This window comes from Nicotiana sylvestris, chromosome 11 (assembly GCF_000393655.2).
Source record: "Nicotiana sylvestris chromosome 11, ASM39365v2, whole genome shotgun sequence".
In the NCBI taxonomy this organism is placed as follows: Eukaryota; Viridiplantae; Streptophyta; class Magnoliopsida; order Solanales; family Solanaceae; genus Nicotiana; species Nicotiana sylvestris.
The window spans coordinates 158,260,823-158,279,456 of NC_091067.1; the positions used below are offsets into that span (position 1 = coordinate 158,260,823).

The window sequence follows — 18,634 nt, forward strand, 5'->3', positions numbered from 1 at the left end:
TCCTTTCCGGGAACCAAAAGGCCAGCCGGCTTAGAAACTTTCCGAGCCTCTTTTATTTAGGGTATGACACTAACAGAATAGGGAGTCTCAACCAGTAAGCACATCCCCGGAGGTAAGAAGAGAAAGGTTTCGGCACAATTTATATACAGTTCAAATAATATTAAAGCGGTAAAAGCATCACTTAGCACATTGAGCCCAAACATATAATAAAATCAGATAATAAATAAAGCCAAATAATAACAATTATTCTAAGCTCGAATTCTTAACCCTGAACCAGTGGTTCTGGGTAATAGAGGTCCCCAGCGGAGTCGCCAGAGCTGTCACACCTCCTTTTTCCGCACCCAATGGGGGCAGGGGAGTTTTTCCAATTAAAGGACAATCGAAACGGGATTGGTTTAATTATTTCAGAGTCGCCACTTGGGAGATTTAGGGTGTCCCAAGTCACCAATTTTAATCCCGAATCGAGGAAAAGAATGACTCTATATTATGGTCTGCGTACCAAAAATCCGGATAAGGAATTCTGTTAACCCGGGAGAAGGTGTTAGGCATTCCCGAGTTCCGTGGTTCTAGCACGGTCGCTCAACTGTTATATTTGGCTTGATTATCTGATTTTATACATGTTAAAACCTATGTGCGAGTTTTAAACTCTTGACCGCTTTTATTATTATTTTTTACGAGAATTGCAACGTCGTGAAAATATATCTCAAACCACGTTACATCAATGCACCCGTGGTTATTGACATATCTCGACTCGGTTGAGATTTGGATTTGGGTCACATAAATGTGCACCCGAATTAAGAAAAATACGTTATTAAGACGCACCTAAAGCAACTAACGTATTGTTATTTTGGAGAAGACCGCAAAATTTGCTAAACGGCATGTCCCGAATTCTAAGTATTTTTAATATATATATATATTTAGAGGGCCCCGCAGCTTCTACATTTTTGTTTGTCGAGGCTCGTCTCATTCATTATTTTTAAAAGAATTTGCAACGTCATGGAAATGCATCTCGGGCCACGCCATAATCAATATACCCGTGATTAGAGACACATTTCGATTCCGTTGAGATTTGGATTTGGGTCACATAAATGTGCACCCGAGTTTAGGGAGATGACATTATTAAAGGCGCGCCTAAAGCAACTAGCGCATTATTATATTGGGTAGGGCCGTGAATTTTGCTAAACGGCCCGTCCCGGAGTCTAAGTGTTTAATACATATATTTTGTGAGGGCTCCGCAATCTGTACATTTTTATTTTTGGCGAAGCTAGTCTCGTTTTTTTTTGTTTATTTATTTGTTTGTTTTTATTTACCTTTTTTATTTTTTAAAAGGATGCCATTTTTACGCCTTTAACAATACTAAACCTTACGACTTTTTACAACCAAAATCTCATAACTTGTCAAAAAAAAAAATTAATAAAATGAGTTTAGTGAACGAGTGTTTCGGGCGTAATAAGAGCATGTACTAATAATAATTTTGTCCGAATGACCTAAGCAAAGGAAAGGACGAACAGATTAACGTCAAACTTGTGTCATAGAACAACTAATACAACTAAATCAAATGACATCAAGTAAACAATAATAACATAACGCAAAATGATCAAAATGCATACGGTGAAACATAAGCAGAGAATTATCATACGAATTTATATATTGCGTCTTCGAACATTTAACGTAACATTTCCTTATCTAACACTTGAGGTTCACTAACCTGAACAAACAAAAACGGAAAGAGCCATGGACCAAACCTCTACATCGACCTCAACGGACTGCCTCGACATACCGGACCTCGACGAACCAAAAGCGACCTCAACGGACTGCACGACGATGATGAAAGAACAACGATAACTGGGCTGATGGGTTCTCGACTGGTGGTGTTTGACGATGGGGCGGTGCAACGATGGAGCTAGGAGGAGAAGTGATGGTCGTGGGCTGTGTGAGACGATGGAGGGAGCTGGTTGTTGCTGTTGGTCGTGGTGCTGGGGAAGGTGACGAAGCAGCAGGGCTCACCGGATTTAATGGAGGACGGAGGCGATGGTGGAGCTGGGCGTCGCTGGGTGGGTAACAATGGTGGTTTCGTTCACTGCTGGGTGGGATGGCTGGAACTGGTGGTGGTGTTTGGACGATGGTCGTTTGGTCGCGGTGGAAGGTGACGGACTGGAGCTGGAGGTTTGTTGATGGAGGTGGTGTTTGGACAGTGATGACGCTGCTGCTACTCGTCGGGCTGGGTAGTGATGATGGTCGAGCTGGGAGGAGGAGGGTGGTTCCTTGGCGACGGGGGGTGCGACGGGCTGTTTGGGCAGTGGTCGACGGAGTTGGGAGGAGCCGGGGTGGTGTTTGGACGGTGTCGAAGGGCAATGACGAACGGGAGGGAGCTGGGGTTTAGGCGTTGGGGGGGGGGGGGGTCTCCATCGTTAGGGTTTTCAGTTCTTCTTCCTTTTTAGGAAGAAGATGAGTGAACAGTACTTTTTCTCCAAAAATTCAAAAGTTCCCCTGTCCAAATGTTTTCATCCGTGTTTTGTAATGGGTTTGCCCAGAAAAATGAGCCCCACGCGTGGTGGGGTTCGAGACTTATGTCCCCCACGCGTGGTGGGGTTCCCCATGTGTCCTGGACTCGGTTTATTATGGGCTAGGTCCGAAAATTAGGCCTAAAACCGGGTAGTTTGAACCCGAATATTATTCTTTTGCCCGGACCCGAGAAATAGGAACACGTTGCTTAACTAGTCCTATGTAAGCAAAATAACTACCAAAAATAAGACTAGTATTTAAACAAAACTATATCTTTTTAAATATTTTTCAAGATTTAAAATAGCTACAAAATATTAATAAAACTATTTTTTGTAATTTTCGTTTTTATATAAAGATAAAATATAAAGTAATATTTTTGCATTTTCTTCCCAAATTAAAATGACTACAAAACCTTAATAGAATTATATTTTTTGTAATTTTCGAAATTATATAAAGTACAAAAATAAAGTGCAATTTTTGATTTTTTTCAAGTTTATGAGGGATACATAAACTAAAATTTATATATATATTTTTTGTAATTTTTTTCTTTTGCGAGAAAAATAAAGTAAAATTAGTCAAAATAGCTATATTAGTCCTAAATTAAATATTTAAGCTAAGAACGTAAAAATTCTCGGGGAGGGTCAAAAATCACGTGCTTACAGTTAGTATACAAAATTACATATACACAGATATCAATTTGGTACTTTATGAATAGGAAGTATATATGTCAGATTCGTTAAGTTGTCTGATGTATGAACTTTTCTTTCCAGCTATGCATTAATATGTATTTCAGAAGATTGTGATTGGAGGTTTAAGGCTTCAAGCATTAACAAATCGGAATTATTCAAGGTGAGAGAATTCAATGACAACCATACATGTTCGCTGAAGGATAAAGTGTACGAGCAACGACAGGCTAGTAGCAGCCTTATAAGTGGTATTATAAGGACAAAGCTTACAAACCATAAGAGGAAATACACTCCGAAGGACATTATTGATGACGTGAAATCAGATCTAGGTGTTGATGTTAGCTACATGTTGGCATGGAGGGCTAAAGAAAAGGCAATGAATTTTCTTAGAGGTGAACCGGCTGATTCATACAAAAAATTACCAGGATACTTATATACAATGGATAAGACATATCCAGGTTCTCACATAAGAATGGAAAAATCGTCAAAGAATGAATTCATGTACGTGTATATATCATTGTATGCATTTATAAGGGGGTTTGATCATTGTAGACCAATTGTTGTAGTGGACGGAAGTCATCTAAAACCCTACTACACATGGACATTCGTTTCTGCAAGCACGTTGGATGGTGCAGGTGAGTACCTCAATAATAATACAATTTGTTAATATTTAAAGCATTGGAAAACATGTATTTAAAAACAATTATATTCAATTATATTAAACAGGTTATATATTGCCACTAACATACGGTGTTATTGATTCAGAGAACGATGCTGCTTGGACGTGGTTCTTTGAGCAATTCAAGATAGCATACGGTGTAAGGGAAAACATGTGCATTGTTTCGGATAGAAATGAGAGCATCATTAAATCTGTATCGAGAGTATATCCGGATTTACCGCATTGTGCTTGCATATGGCATCTATGGAATAACGTATACAAGAAATTCAAAAAGAGCCATGCCAAGTTGAGTGAGATATACTTCTCGATGGCAAAAACATACACACAAACTGAATTTGATAGTCTGATGGAGAAGGTTGAGAAGGTAGATATTAGGGTGAAAGAATACTTAGAGTTAGCTGGTTACGAAAAGTGGGTTAGGTTGTATGCACCTGTTAACAGGGGATGGACAATGACGTCAAATATTGAGTCAATCAATGCAACACTAGTTTCAGCAAGGGAATTGCCAATATATGACTTCCTCGAAGAAGTTAGGAAGATGTTTGGTCGTTGGAATTGTAGTAACCGTAAAGAAGCTACTCAGACATACAAGACGCTTGGGAAAAAATACCAGGAAATGCTGGAGTTGAATGAGACCATGTGTACCCGTATGACTGTAAGTTAATTTTTTATGGCATTGTTGTATACAACTGAATACATTTTTTTAGGCAGAACTACCCGTTAATTTTTATGAATATTGGCTTGAACTAGTAAATAATATAGATGAATACAGGTAAATACATGTTATTATTAAGCCTGTATGCACGTGATAATGATTACAATGGAATTCAGGTGATTGATACAGTTTAAATTGATTGGAAATACCTGAATACAGTTGCTAAAAAAAGGTTGAATGCAAATGCATACAAATGCAGACTATAGAGTAATACAGTTGCATACAGTTGCTGGAATCAGCTGAATTTAACTGAAATTGGATGAAGTTGCAATTTTTGAAGTTGATAGTAACCATTTAACTCAGTAGTATATATTTGTTAATTCATGTAAATGTGTTCAAAACTTATATTTGTGTTTTTAAATGTAGGTAGTACCCTCAACTGAATACTTACATACTGTTAACGATGGTGGGAGGAATTACACAGTCTGCTTGCTCAAGAGATAATGTGTTTGTGGGAGATTCCAAATTGATGAATTGCCATGCCCACATGCCTGGGTTGTATTGAAGAGCAAGTTTTTAATGCCTGAAGAATATTGCTCTAGCTATTACAAGCCAAGTACAATTGTAATGACATACGATGTGCCAGTGTACCTGCTACCGGACAAAAATGACTGGAATATACCAGAGCATGTTGCAGAGGAGGTTGTACTACCACCCAAATGGAAAAGACCTCCTGGAAGGCCAAAGAAGAAGCGCGACAAAAATTTAAGTGAATTGCTGTTGCCGAAAAATCAACATTCATGTAGCATATGTGGGCAGGGAGGACATAACAAGCGAACTTGTAGGAATGCTCCACGTAATAAATAGTTGTATTCTGACATGTATTGGTGACTCGACAATTTCTCAACACTTATTATGACATTATCAGCTATAATGAATTCTTTTTTCGAAGTAATATATTGTGGAATAACTTTCGTTAATATTTTCTGAATTTATTTAGTTGAAGTATTTTTATATGTATAAATATATATGATTTGGCTGTGAGAGTATCTTAGTATAGTTGAATACAACTATATCAATTCCTTAATACAGGTGAATACAACATGTTGAACATAGTTGAATATAGGTTAATAATACAGTTTAATTCAATTGACTTTGGAGGAATACAATGTAATACAGTTGAATACAGATCCGGACAGCTGGTTGAAACAGTTGAATTTAACTGACATTGGATGAATATAGGTAATTCAATTGTTCAATACATTTGAATACAACATGTTCAATAATGTTGACTATAGGTTAATACTACAGTTCAATTAAATTGACTATAGCTGAATACATATGAAATCAGAGAAAAAAACAGCTGAATACAGTTGAATAATACAACTAAATACAAGTTAATCAATATAACTTGTATTGTTTCTAGTCAATTCAAAGTTACATTTGAATGGATGCAGCTGAATATACTTGCATACCAACTGTATACAACTGATAAATACACTTTAATACAACTGAATTGAACTGAATAATATAGATTAATACAAAAGCTAAACAGAATAATACAACTAAATACAATTGCTTAATACTGCAAGATAAAGCTGATCTTATGCAGCTGAATACAATTCAAAAATTGGCATTAACAAAAATCATTCAGCATACATAAAGTTTCAGAAATTGTAACTAACATGTGCGTTAATTAAAACCTGTTCAAGCAAACTTAACCAAATTTCAGCATGTAAGTAAATAGCATCTACGACCAAAACCACTACAATCAGTATCATTGTTCAAGCTAAACTAAAAAAAAACCTAAAGCTATTCTAAAACTATCTGCATCTTTGCCTCCGACTCAGAGATTTGCCTTTCAATCTTTGAAGGTGCTTCACTCTCGCTTATTGCATCAACATCTATCTTGTGCATAGCATAGTCCCATAACAGAGCACCATATCTTTGACGGAGAAGAGTGGCATCAAATGGTATTTTTTGTGTAATCTCTCCAATAGTGCTCAGAAACTCCGCGAAGGCTGCAACATGCACTCCACAATCCCTAAACAATAATTGATTGAAACAGAATATAAAATAATTAATCCATATACAGTGTATACAACATATAAGAATGATGATTGGATACTTATATGCTGCCCGCTTTCTGTTGAGGCAGATTTGGAACGAAGATAACTTCAAAAGGTTCGTTATGATCCTTGTTTGTGTATGCGGGATAAGCATACCAGTCAATGCCTTGACTATCTCTGTAAAAGCCACTAATTGACAGATACAGAGGTAATAGCTTAGCTAGCTTTACAATCTCAGAGACTACGTATGCATCATGACCGGAAGACGTGTACGAGTCGTACACTTTGATACATCTATCTTTGAAAGTCACAACAACCAACACCCAATGAAGTTTTTCCTTCAAGTTCAATGGTATCAAGACATTATCCACTGTATGCCAGGGTACATTAGCATGCATTCTGTAGCCCCTAATATACTCACATACAACGTCTTCTTGTTTGGATACATTAGCATTACTATCTGTATCTTCATACCTGTCATATATTTCATCTATTCTTGTCTTGAATATACAATCAACAGTAGTAAATGTGAAGTCCCTATGCTGATTGTACTTGCCCATCTTTCGCAAATAGTAGAATATGACATCCATATGCTATAAACAAAAGAGGTTGGTAGATAGTGTGAGTTTATTTGCTTGAACTAAGAAATAATATATATGAATACCTCAATACAGATGCTAAAAAAAGTTGAATACAAATGAATACAGAAAATAGAGGAATACACTGTAATACAGGTGAATACAACTGTATTCAGATTATGGACTACAGTTGAATTCAACTGATATTGAATGAATACAACTAATTCAATTCCTTAATATATGTGAATACAACATGTAGAATAGAGTTGAATATAGGTTAATAACACAGTTCAATTCAACTGACTTTGGTGGAATACACTGTAATACAGTTGAATACAGAACTGGACAGCTGGTTGAAACAGTTGAATTTAACTGTCATTGGATGAATACAGGTAATTCAATTGTTCAATACAGTTGAATACAACAGTTTCAATAAAGTTAACTATAGGTTAATAATACAGTTCAATTTAATTGACTATAGCTGAATACATAGGAAATCAGAGAAAAATACAGATGAATACAGCTGAATAATACAACTAAATACAAGTTAATAAAACAGCATGTTATTATTTGAAGATAAGATTATCATTTTTGGGAAAGACTCACATTGTCATCCCATAACTTCCTGTAAATGGATAGAAGGTAAAACCAGTTTTTGGAATCAACTTGATCAACTCCAAAATCCAATGGAATGTGAAGTATAGACTTGTTTTTCTTGTAATGGTCGTCGAGATTACCTCTACAAGTATGATATAAAACTCATTATGTACATACCTTAAAAAAATGAAAACATAATACAATGAACGGGGGAAAACTCACTTCTGATCATGTCTTGCTAGAAGACCTTCACGAACCCACTTGTCATATTCTTGAATGAGTAACATAGGATGTGGACCCGTTATTGGATCTTCCTCAAACGGGTGTCTTTTTTCAAAGATGGGTGTCAACTTTACAGAGGAACATGCTGTAAATTGAATTTGTGTTTATGGACTACTATAAATGATTCAATCACGATGAATGCTGATTATTACGTTTGTAAAATCACTTACCTCCTGAGTCGAAGTTAGACTGATAAGGCGAAGAGTTCCATCTACTTGGTCGCCTATTTCGTTGAGGTTGCACTGGTGTGGCTTTATCTTTTTTTGCACTTGCGTGAACAACTATTCTAGTTTCTGGAATTTGACTGGGTAGAAACTTGTCGTCCAGTTCAAATTGAGAAACATAGAATTCTTTAGATACATCATCTTGGTTTGTGGTAGATGGTATGATGGACGGTACCTCTGAAATAGTTTTCTGGTAGTTGTATGTATCATTGTTAGCATGGTAACTTAATGTTAGAAAAAAAATTAAATACATATAAGTAGCTAGTATACATTATAGAAAAAGCAGATTAACCAAGCAGAATACATGTAAATACAGTTGAAATAAAAATAAATACGGCAGTTTAAAGTGATATTACAGATTAAGTGTAACACAGTTATGAATACATTTAAAAAAATATGCTCAATATGTTAAGATTTAAAAGTCAGAATACATATATATAAAGCTGAATAGCAGTTAAATACATCAGTAAAATGGCTAGATTAAAACATATATGAATACAGCTAAATACATATGTTCAATATGATAACTGCTTTTATACCTCATTATTATCTCCGACATCTGTGTCAATGCCACCATCATGTCTCACTATGGGTTCAGTTTGCTGATTTTGTTGAAGTTGGTCTGAAAGCATCTTGAAGTTATCATTGATCAATGTCCTTAGAGACTTGAACTCTCCAACAACCTTAACAGTACAAAATAGTTAGAAAAATACTAAAACACATAGCTATCAAACTTTATTGATTAATCGGTGGGTAAATACTCACGTATTCTTTGAATGATTTTAGGTCTTTCCTCAAAGAAGATACTTCCTCATTTTGGCCTTCTGGGAGCTGATGGTCATGCACAAGTTTATGTCCAATGTCAGAAACACAAACAGGAGGGACTTTGGGCTGATATTCTGGTTCTTTTGTAGGAATCTTGGGTTGTTCCTTGACCTTCTTATGTGGCGGTGATGAAGATGAACCAACACTTTCAACATGTTTCTTCTTAGATTGAAGATTGGGTGTAGGAGAAAAGTCATCTGTATCCTGTCCCGATTTGTCTGAATGCGCAGGAGTAGGTATTTTCTCAATATCGGCGCACACTTGAGGAATCTGAAAAACAGCAAGCTCTATATCTAGAGGAGTGATGTCCTTGAACACAATCTGTGAACAAAAATAAGTTATGACTTACAAAAAACATATTAATTCATAACTGTATAATGCTATATTCAGGTGTATTTAACTCTGTTGTATTTAGAATGTATTAATATGTATGCAAGTATTCATGTATATAAGCTTATGAATCCAATGTATATTACAGTAAGCTTCCCTCTAACTGAATGCAAATGTATGCAAATTATAGATGTATTTGTGTTCAATTATCTTCAGAATATTGATAACATTTGTATATTACCGTGTTTCCGGTGTCTTTGAACATGCCGTTCGTCAGATAAGAAAATGTTGGCTGATTTCCGGTGAGACTGCAATTCTAGAATCAACAGAAGGACAACACTCATAAAACCATACCTGCATAGCTAGGGGCATCACAGCTATCCTGTAATACTTCTTCAAAGCATCCATCTTCTTGCTAATCGAGTTTATCAACAGCTCAAATGCTTTAATACCCCAATGATATTCAGAATAGCGCCCACTCTCTACTAAGTCAAAATCTAGCCTCGGTATAGTTGCACTATTCTTCTCAGATGAAAATATAAAGGTGTGGATGAAATACAACAAAGATATCTTCAAAGCATCCTCATCATTGTCGGGGCCCCATGCCTTGTCATTGAAGCATTGTCTCAAGTGTTTCTTCTTTACAATATTAGCACTTCCAAAATAAGTCGCAATAAGCCGGTTAGGAGGAGTTTCACTAAACTCAAAATCTTCATCTTTACCTACACATTTGAGGCCAGTCACAAGCGCAAACTCCCTTAATGTGAAATGTAATTCAGTACCATTGACGTATACTGCAAATACATTGTTTGGAGTGCCGTTTAACTGTCGAGCCATGAAGCATCTGAAGAGTTGATGTTGAACATCAAATCGCTTCATTTGAAGAAATGAGCCAAAGCATGTATTGCCGAATTGTTGGAAGTGATCGGGAGTAAGCTTATCTTTTAGCTGGGATACTATATCAGTGTTAGTGTAACTACTAATATGGGGTGCTAATTTTGGCTGGTGTTTCACAAACAAATCAATTCCCTGCAATGAACATTGAAAGATACATGTTAATACAGATGAATACATTGCAAAAATACATATTAAGATTTTTTGGAATACATGTAAGACATGATACAGTGACAAAGCCAAATGCATGTCAGACAACTACAAACACTTACAGAAGACTAGATACAGTGACAAGGCTAAATATATGCTAACATACTTTGTAACATACAGATATAATACAAAATATTTAAGATGAATACAACTGAATACATATGAATGCATATGAATACATTTGAGGTCAAACTGGACAATTGAATTATCGCAAATATACATTAGCAAACGCTAAATACACATGAATACATATGAATACAGGTAAGATTACATTAAAAATGAACTGTTGGAAACAACCAAATACATATGAATACATAAACATACTATAGAAGAAACAGAATACACTATACAAAAAGGTACAAAAATACAAGAAGATACATATGAATACAACAGAATACATGTAACAAATACCAATTACCTTTTGGTTTTTTGAATCTTTCATAGGTTTTTTCCTCTTTGAGCCAACTTGATTTTTGGTTTCTTTTGAAGCTTCATCAACTTGGACTTCTTTCAACTTGTCATTGTGTAATTTACTTCTTCTTTCATCAACTTTGGATGCTGATAAACCTGCAAAATCTTTCTCCGCTTGAGTCAGTTGCAACGAGAAAGAGGGCCCATCAAAATAGAGAATTTTGGTGGGTATACCTCTGGGTAGTCTGTTGAGTAGCGTTGCATCCGACATTAGAGAGAAAACTCAAAGAATCCTGGTGATTAACAATACAAATGGAAGATATATCAGAAAATTGTGTAAATTCGCTAAAAAAACTTATAGAAACAAACTAATGAAAAAGCAATTTCGAAGTAGTTGAATTACCTACGGGGAGAAGATTTCCAAAATACAACTGTGAAGCTTGCGAAGAAGAATGGCGTGTGGGGCGATAATGGCGGAGGAGGGTTTTTGAAGTGTATGGAACGTGTGTTTGTGGGAGAAGAGGGAAAAGTGTATTGAAGAAGAGAGAGAAAAGCTGATGAGAGGAGATATACGCAAATTAGATGAGAGAAAATAAAAAAAATGAGATAGAAAAATATTTTGTAGCATATATTAAGCCTTAATTTTAGGATGGAACTAAATTTAAATTTTTTGCTATAAACTAAAAAGGATATTTATAGAATATAATATTTTAAAAGGGTATTTATAGAATATAAATAGGGTACTAACCTATTCTATAGGTGGTAAAATTTCCATTACAAAACATATATGGTCACTAATCTGGTAAGCATGGATAACTTAACCAGACAACACACCTTAGGAGAAGCAATTAGAAAAGCCCAACACCTAATATAACTCAAATCTCAGTCCACCCCCCTTCTTCCCCCTTCCCCACCCCCACCCAAAACACAAATATGATCTCAATCCTGGTCACTACCCGGCTCAGATTGCTCCGAATCAGCTTCATGAACCATCGGAGGTTTATACTCCCTAGTCCAAAATACCTCTGCTTTAGCCCACATTTTCTCATTATAGAAGCCTAATTTGAATTGGCCCACTTTTGGTCTCTTGTGTTGCTGCAAGCCCATAAATTCATATGTGATGCTAGTTGAACGATTCGGCTCAATGTTTCGCAAAGTGTGAGCAACATTATCAACCACTTAAAATAAGTAGAAATAATTTCTTTATTAATAACACACTAGATTAATTAACTGCGTTGAATTCAGTCCTATATATATATATATTTTTATATGAAAGACCATTATTTCTTACCACGGTCGCCTTGAATAAGGGAGGATTCAAGTAACGAACTGGGGTAGCATTCCCGACAAGAAAACCCATGATAACTCCAAAGTATGGAACCGTTTTATATGCCTGTGTACAAGGCTTGCACACCCAATCTTTCATGATAACCGAGTAGATTTGATTACAATGGGGACACTAGAAAGAAGGAATATTAAAAAGTTAATAAAAAGAAGAGGAAATAAAAAAGGGAGGAATTGAAATGAACCAATTTGTACTTACTCCACCTCCGAGATGAACTCGATCTTGTTCAGGACCTTCATTGAGGAAATGGATCGCAAGAATACCCATACTCTGGTGACAAGAATCGCATATCCACTGTGTAAAATGATGAAGAGAATTATTAGGGAGTTGAAATTAGGTTGGTGTTTATATTAGAGAAATTTAAATTATCTCAATTTGCATAGGTTCTTCGGCGGCACTTTTGTAATCCCAATCTGGAATGAGATCGTCACAGTTTTTCAAGTCGACATGGACATAGAGCCTGCACAGTTGTAATAAAGCTCCAATCCATTTAGGATCCTCTACATAAGAAGGCGGATCCTCCTCTACATCAGCCTGCTCAGCATCATTTTCAGTGTCTTCTCCTCCATCTCCAGATTCATCATCCTCATTTTCTTCTTCTCCTCCTTCGTTTTCTACTTGCTCTTTATCATCCTCATTTGCTTCTTCTTCTCCTCCTTCGTTTTCTACTTCATCATCTTCATTTTCTCCTCCTCCTCCTCCACTTTCATCCTCATTTTCTTCATCTTCGGATTCATTTTCTTCTTCATTATACCCTTCTCGAGAGTATTCCACTTCGCCAGATTCAGTTTGAACTCCAACACGCGAAAAATTCCAACATAATATACTGGAGATTGAAGCACCTGTGTATCAACTTCCAACATATTATATTGGATCGATATATTATACTGGAACTCCATTATAATATACTGGAGTTCCAGTATACTTATGTTGGAACTCCAGTATATTATGCTGGAGTATTTTTCGGATTTTGAACAGTGTTTTCGTTCAGATTTATCTTTACAAGAAAAGTAGCTAAATTTCGATTACTTTTGAAACTGTGGCTCTTTTTGAATAACCACTTGTAAATCTGGCTATTTTTTAATTTCTCCCCTCTTTTTCCAATAAATAAATTTTACAAACCGCAACAGTACTTATATATATATAAAAAAAAAATCAGACCTCTTAATAACATAATCCTTATATAACAACACTTCATATAAAAGTCAAGCTTTTTCTGGAACCAATTTTTATGTTAAGTTATAATACATGTTATTTATACCAACATTTTGTTATAATATTAAGAAATATTCAGAACAAATAAAACTGTTATAGAGATTAAGTACTGTATATCACATGAGTCACTATTACAAATACAAACATTTGGAATTTTCACTTATAAGAAATAAAACAAGGAGAAATGAAAAATGTTTTTGATACAACTCCTTGTGTTAATTGGTCTATCTATGTCGTGCCAGCATTTCTTCATTATTACTGTTACTGCAACGCAAAGTCCTTTTTGACTATCATCATTTTCACTACTGCAACACCGATTTTTACTTTTTCTGTGTAAGTAATAACTTAGAAGCTTATTTGTACTTGGATAGCGCTGGGAAACTTTAATTAATTTGTACAAGTATTATGGACTTTCTATAGAGATATGCAAATACAGGGTATAATTAATTAAGGTTTTTTTCTTTGTGGGTTTATTTATGTACTTGGTAGAGAGCACTTTCCCCGAATGTGACCTTATACGGCGTGAATTCGGATATAATCGGAGCCTTCAATGCGAGTTCCGAACATCAGGTGGAAAACCAAAAAAAAACTGCAGAGGAAATTATGTTTTAAACACTGTATGCAGAGGAAATACACTCCGGGCTTCCTCCAAAAAGACGTCAACGCCAAATATAGTTAGAAAATGGGAACTGTTGTTCCCAAATTGACGGGAGAGGAAAAATAGAAAGGGGAAGAAAGTGATGTTGGGTTGGACCACCGGACAGAGATCGACTTTACTAGTACTACTTTGTATCAGATGATCGGAAGAAAATATATGGTGCGAGTGGGATATTGACGATTGACCGGAGGAAATATTGTGTACTTTTTTTGAGTTTCTCTTTCTAATTTCAATGAAATGTTTGACATTTATTCTTATTATAGGGCACTTAGAATTCTAAGGGGAAGCTTATGTAAATATTATTATTATTATTATTAAAAGTGAGAGGTTTATATTTAATTAAGTATTTTTTAAATTAATGAATGTAGATTCAAATATTATAAAAAAAATTAATAAAGAGAAAGATATTATTCGAGTAGGAATAGAGAAATGTTTGAGGATAGTGGAATAGTGATATATATATGTTCTAGAAGGAATAATACCTGCTTTATTACAACAGATTCAGAGAAAATTATTTTGTGTTATTTAGCATAAAAAGGTTGAATATGTGAAAGGGATCAATTTGTTGGGCCATTAGAGATGTGTGTTTTATTTTTGCCTTTGATATTACCCTTTGGAAATGAAAGGACGAATTGAAATTACGAAGCCGTCAAAGAGTAATACTTCATCCGTTTATTTTTACTTTGACACGTTTTGACTTTTCACGCCTCTTAAAAAATATTAAATGAAGTGCATAATTTATCATGATACCCATATTAATTGATGCATATTTTATTAGATTTGAAATGAGTATTAAATACTGTGGGTATAACAGGAAAAAATAATTTATCTTCTCTTGATATGCATAAAATGACAAGTAAAAATGATTTTTTTTTTAGTATATTTGCCAAGTAAAAGTGAACGGAGGGAGTAGCAAAATGCCATAGTCCTGGATAATATGAATGATAAAGTATAACAAACTCCATATGGTCTTCACTCCTTGCTCTTGTTTCCCCTCAAATTTCTTACGTCTTCTGACAAATGGCGTACAAAAAGAGTTTTTGTGCGTTTGATTATTGTTTAAGATGAAGTCTGAAATTGATAATAAATAGCTGCATAGATATTCATATAGATTTTTCTAAGAAGCTTGAAAGCAATGAACTAGTTGACCAACTAATATTAAAGTTTAATGTAATTTGCCTCTTTAGCTTAGAGGTAAGAGTCAATAATCTACACTGTAATGAACGAAGCTAGAATGCTTTGTCTACCAATCCCATCTTCAATGAAAAACGTTAGTTGAACCACCCCTTTAATTACTCAAAATCCCATTGTTCTTCACTGTAATTGTAGAGCTTAATCGAATTGTTCCTTGCCCATAACACGTATAACGTGGATGGTATACATACAGTGTGAGATTAACGGTTAAGCTTATCCCTTAATGGTCCAAATTTTGCAGAGGCGACAGCAAAGTCATTAGCCATTAAAAGATTTTAGAACATTATTATTACTCCCTCTGATCCGCAATGAGTGACCAATTTGCTTTGGGCACACTCATTAAAAAAATACTAAATTTTAGATGAAATAGTTAGTGTGACTAAATTACCTTTCATTAAATGTTACACCATAGTTATAGTAGCACTTCTCTTCTCAAATGTGAGGAGCAAATAACTTTTTAGGGATACGTACATAAGGGTAATTTTGAAAAAATAAATTAATTTTTTCTTGATTATATAAATGGACACTTGTTTTAGACCAAAATAAAATAGCAATTGCTCACTTATTGTGGACCAAAGGGAGTAATTTTTTGTAATTAAATAGTGCTAATTAAGTACTCCCTCATGTCCATAGTGATTTTTTAGCCTTTGACACAACCTTTAAGAAAATACCAACTCTTAGAGAAAAGAGGTATATTAACTAAATTACCCTGATTAAAATTTGCATATTATTACTTTGCATATTATGATCAACGAGGTTTACTTCATGGCATCAAGGTGACTCCTCGGGCACCATCTGTTTCACACCTATTTTTGCGGACGACGCCTTGTACTTTTTTCAGGTAGAGATTGGCGAGGCAAATATCATTAAACACTGCCTTGATAGCTATCAGAAGGCTTCTGGACAACAGGTCAATTTGCAAAAATTCGATTTATACTTTAGTCGGAATACATCAGAAGATATGAAGACTGCGGTAAAACATGCGCTTGGAATGAAAGAGATTGCTACCCTGGGCAAATATCTCGAATTACCATCCATTGTGGGTAGAAAAAAGAAGGACATATTACAATATGTATTAGATAAAGTTTGGGAAAAATTGCAAAGCTGGAAGCAAAAATACCTCTCTAGAGCTGGTAAGGAAATCCTACTGAAAACAGTGGTGCAAGCTATCCCAAATGATGTTATGATACTATTTCTTCTCCCAACAAGCACCTGTGACTCAATCGAGAAAGCAATGAATGGGTTCTGGTGGCGTGGAAAAGGTAGTGACACTGGGGGACTAAGATGGATGGCATAGAAAGGGCTATGTAAACGAAAAGAAGACGGGGGATTGAGATTTTGAGAGGTGCAGAATTTTAATTTGGCTATGCTAGCAAAAACAGCATGGAGTTTGATGACACGACCGGAGGCACTAGTGAGCCGAATATATAAAGCTCGATACTTCCTTATAGGAGATTTGCTTTCAGCAACAGTGGGAAATAACCCCAGTTATGTTTGGTGCTCATTATGCGCGGGGTTACAGGTCTTACAAGGTGGATGTGTTAGGCGTATAGGAGATGGACGTATAACAAAAATATTCCATACTCCATAGCTACCATCCGAGCAATTGCAAGTTATTCAAAGTGTGTGCAATAATGGGATGGAGGAGATGGTCGTGTCAGAATTAATATGTGAGGAGACTCGAACATGGAGCAAAGTGAAGCTGGAGACAATGTTTAATGCACAGGAGATTGAACTAATACAAAAAAATACCACTAAGCTCGACCTCACAGCCGGATAAATGGATGTGGTTGTTCGATCCAAAGGGCATGTATACAGTCCGTGGAGCTTTATGATCAAGTCGGACATGAAACTGAGGCAAGTCGCGACAACTTTGGCAATCGTTGTGGCAGCTGCGAACCCCACTAAAGATAAAAAACTTTATGTGGAGAACGATGAACAATGTACTCCCAACATGTGATAACTTGACCAGACGACATGTGATGAATAATGCAACTTGTCCATTGTGCTGGCAGCACCCCGAAACCATTGAGCATTGCCTCCTTAATTGCACCATGGATAAGGCATGTTGGCTGCAATCTCACGTGGGATGGATAGAAATAATTTTGAATATGGAGCAGTGGTTTAACAAGCGTAATCATACATTGAACAAGAAGGAGATTGAAGAAGCAATCATGATATGCTGGGAGATTTGGAACTATAGAAATGGTGTAATCTGGAACCAAAGAACGAGTACGGTGGATCGCATACTAGATAAAGCTATTAGCTTCATCAATGAATGGCCCAATTACGCACATGGGCAGGATAACGAGGAGAATCAAAAGTGGAAACCCCCAGATGGTTTAGCCCTCAAGTGCAATATTGACGCATCTTTCAACCTTGCAACTGGTGAAGCTAGAGCAGGGATGGTTGTTCGGGATAGGCACAGTGAGTTTTTGAGAGGTAGATCGACATATATAGGGGCAACATTCAGTTCGATGATGGCAGAGGCATTGGCGGTAAAGGAAGCTCTTAGTTGGCTGAAACTTCACTACGATGACACCAAGATAGAGCTCGAGATGGATAGTCTATTTGTGAAGTTGCATTGGATAAGGTCGAAGATATTTACTCGTATTTATCTGACACGATTTCTGATTGTAAAAACCTTTTTAAAGGTTTTTAGTTTCTGTCTTTGTCTGTTGTTCGAAGGTCTGCGAATCAGGTTGCTCAGGCATTAGCACGAGTGGCTGATTCTATGTCAGGCTCGATGGAGTGGAATGCTAGCCCTCCATCCTTTATTGTAGATGCTTTATATTTTGATTTGAAAAATTAAGATGATGATTGTTTAAAAAAATATTGGGATATGTAAATGAGGCTAATTTTGAAAAAAATAAAATTAACTATTTCTTTATTAAGTAAAAGAACACTTATTATGGACCGGATGGGATGGAGTATTATTGATATGGAAGTTGGAAGCTGTATAGTCTCCCTAGTAAATTGAGCTTGTTACGTAGTAGTAAGTTATAATTAAGTCCAGAAACCTTTTCTTTTTCTTGTAAAAGTTATACAAAAAATATATTTGAACAAATCAAGAATGACCCAAATGTCTAGAATGGGGGTATAATAGTAACTTCGTATGGCTTTTGAGGGCATAATGGATATTTGTGCATTTTAATTTTCCATATATACCCTTTGGCAGATTTTTCGTTTTGATTTAATTTTTTTCAAACAATTGTCTCTCACTAATTTAATTGTCTTACATTCCCAAAATGCATGCTACATCATTTTCCATAAAGCA

At 35.7% G+C, this 18,634-nt stretch overlaps 2 protein-coding genes and 1 long non-coding RNA gene across 3 annotated transcripts; 2 read left to right on the plus strand and 1 right to left on the minus strand.

Moving 5' to 3' along the window:
* Positions 1-1,897: 1,897 nt before the first annotated feature.
* Positions 1,898-5,029, plus strand: LOC138881902 (uncharacterized). The gene is made up of 4 exons (XM_070162202.1): positions 1,898-2,058; positions 3,276-3,826; positions 3,918-4,525; positions 4,952-5,029. Exons 1-4 carry the CDS (start codon positions 1,898-1,900, stop codon positions 5,027-5,029), a joined length of 1,398 nt encoding a protein of 465 aa, XP_070018303.1.
* A 3,387-nt stretch (positions 5,030-8,416) lies between these two features.
* LOC138882136 (uncharacterized) lies at positions 8,417-9,078 on the minus strand. The gene is made up of 3 exons (XR_011403621.1): positions 9,041-9,078; positions 8,815-8,958; positions 8,417-8,465 (listed from the first exon to the last, which is right to left on the minus strand). It is a non-coding gene; the product is annotated as an uncharacterized lncRNA (long non-coding RNA).
* Positions 9,079-17,468: 8,390 nt separating this feature from the next.
* Positions 17,469-18,169, plus strand: LOC104235275 (uncharacterized). The gene is made up of 2 exons (XM_009788995.1): positions 17,469-17,950; positions 18,046-18,169. Exons 1-2 carry the CDS (start codon positions 17,469-17,471, stop codon positions 18,167-18,169), a joined length of 606 nt encoding a protein of 201 aa, XP_009787297.1.
* The last annotated feature ends 465 nt before the right edge of the window (positions 18,170-18,634 follow it).